Source organism: Galendromus occidentalis, unplaced genomic scaffold (assembly GCF_000255335.2).
Source record: "Galendromus occidentalis unplaced genomic scaffold, Mocc_1.1 scf7180000076527, whole genome shotgun sequence".
NCBI lineage: Eukaryota > Metazoa > Arthropoda > Arachnida > Mesostigmata > Phytoseiidae > Galendromus > Galendromus occidentalis.
In genome coordinates this window covers 1-1,326 of record NW_003804516.1, presented here as the reverse complement: position 1 = coordinate 1,326, position 1,326 = coordinate 1, and the positions used below count along the sequence as shown (strand labels likewise).

The 1,326-nt window shown below is 48.4% G+C and overlaps 1 protein-coding gene across 1 annotated transcript; it reads right to left on the bottom strand.

The window, feature by feature from the left end:
- Positions 1 to 3: 3 nt before the first annotated feature.
- On the bottom strand, positions 4 to 785 carry LOC100903542 (homeodomain-interacting protein kinase 2-like; the record flags this gene model as incomplete). Its single annotated transcript, XM_003739451.1, has 3 exons — positions 645 to 785; positions 429 to 521; positions 4 to 297 (listed from the first exon to the last, which is right to left on the bottom strand). Coding segments are annotated over exons 1-3 (528 nt in total), but the record flags the coding sequence as incomplete, so codon positions are not given.
- Between the last annotated feature and the right edge of the window lie 541 nt (positions 786 to 1,326).

Sequence of the window (1,326 nt, the reverse complement as noted above, 5' to 3'; positions counted from 1 at the left end):
GACTCTGAAAGGCTGTCTGATTGGATCGACAAGCATAATATTCTCAGGTTTCAAATCGGCGTGAATCAAGCCGAGCTGCTTCAGTTTGAGTAGTGCTGTCAAAACTTGTTGGAGAATCGGTCGAATGTATTTTAAGGGTAGTGGAGAAAATTTGTTTTGTTTGAGAAAATCGTAGAGATTTTGCTCCAGCATCTCAAAAACGAGGCAGGTATGCATTTTATGCACGAAGCATTCATAAGCACGGACGAAATTATAGTCATCTCCATTTTCTGCCGACAAACGCTGCAGTATCGACACCTGTGGGCAGACACGTTCGTTTAGTCGATTAGCGAGCGATCAGTGATCAGAGAATGATGACGCTTCCATCTATAAAGACGTCCTCCTAGCTGTCTCGGAGGAAGGGGGACGACGAGAATCGGGCAACTTACTTCGATTTGTCCTTGTCTTGCGTAAGAAGGATGATTTTTTAGGATTTTGATCGCCACGATTTCATTGGTTCCTTTCTTCCAACATTTCACCACCTGAGAGGATGCTCCGTTAGACTTTCCGAGTCCAATTTTATTTTTCCTCATCATCGTACGACGCGTCGTGGCGAATGTCTATTCTCTGCATGCAGACCTGGCACCGTCGCGTCGTCTACTGACCTGTCCAAAAGTTCCTCGTCCCAAAAACTCGAGAACTTCGTACTGATTACCCGCAGTCGAGTATAGAACTTCGTGTTGCACAAGCTGATAGTCGCCTTCTGAAGTCGAAGAAGAGGACACGACCTTCTTCTGTTGCCCCATTTTGGTTCTCTTCGATTGCCCTCCGGCAGTGGATGATGAGTGAGTGTTCATCGGAATCCCTCCTCCGCCTGAGGACGAAATCGTCGTCGCTCCGCCAGATCCGCCGTAACCAACACCTGATGCTTCCGCCTGATGAATGGATACGAAGTTTATCATCTGCTTCCATCAACTACTCCGAAAAGCTCCCGTGCTGAGTCAGCGCGGAGCGCTCAGGGGTTTCAATGACGACACCGTTGCCTCATAAACCATGAAGAGGAAGGTCATCGATCTGTCGCTCTCTAATAAGGGAGTGCATAAACTCCTTCGGCTATGATATCATGACCATAAATGTATTTTATCGCTGCTCTCCGCGATTGAATTCGACGAGGCCGTCTACGGAATAGCGTGTCAGGACGGCGATTCGACGTTAGACTCACCTTTCTCTTCCTAGACGAACTAGAGCTACTGGTTCCACTGATTGTGGCGTGCTGTGGGTGGGTAACGGCGGAAGTTGTTCTCACAGAGAAGGAGTTCGAGCCACTGGTCGAACCCCCAGCCGTTG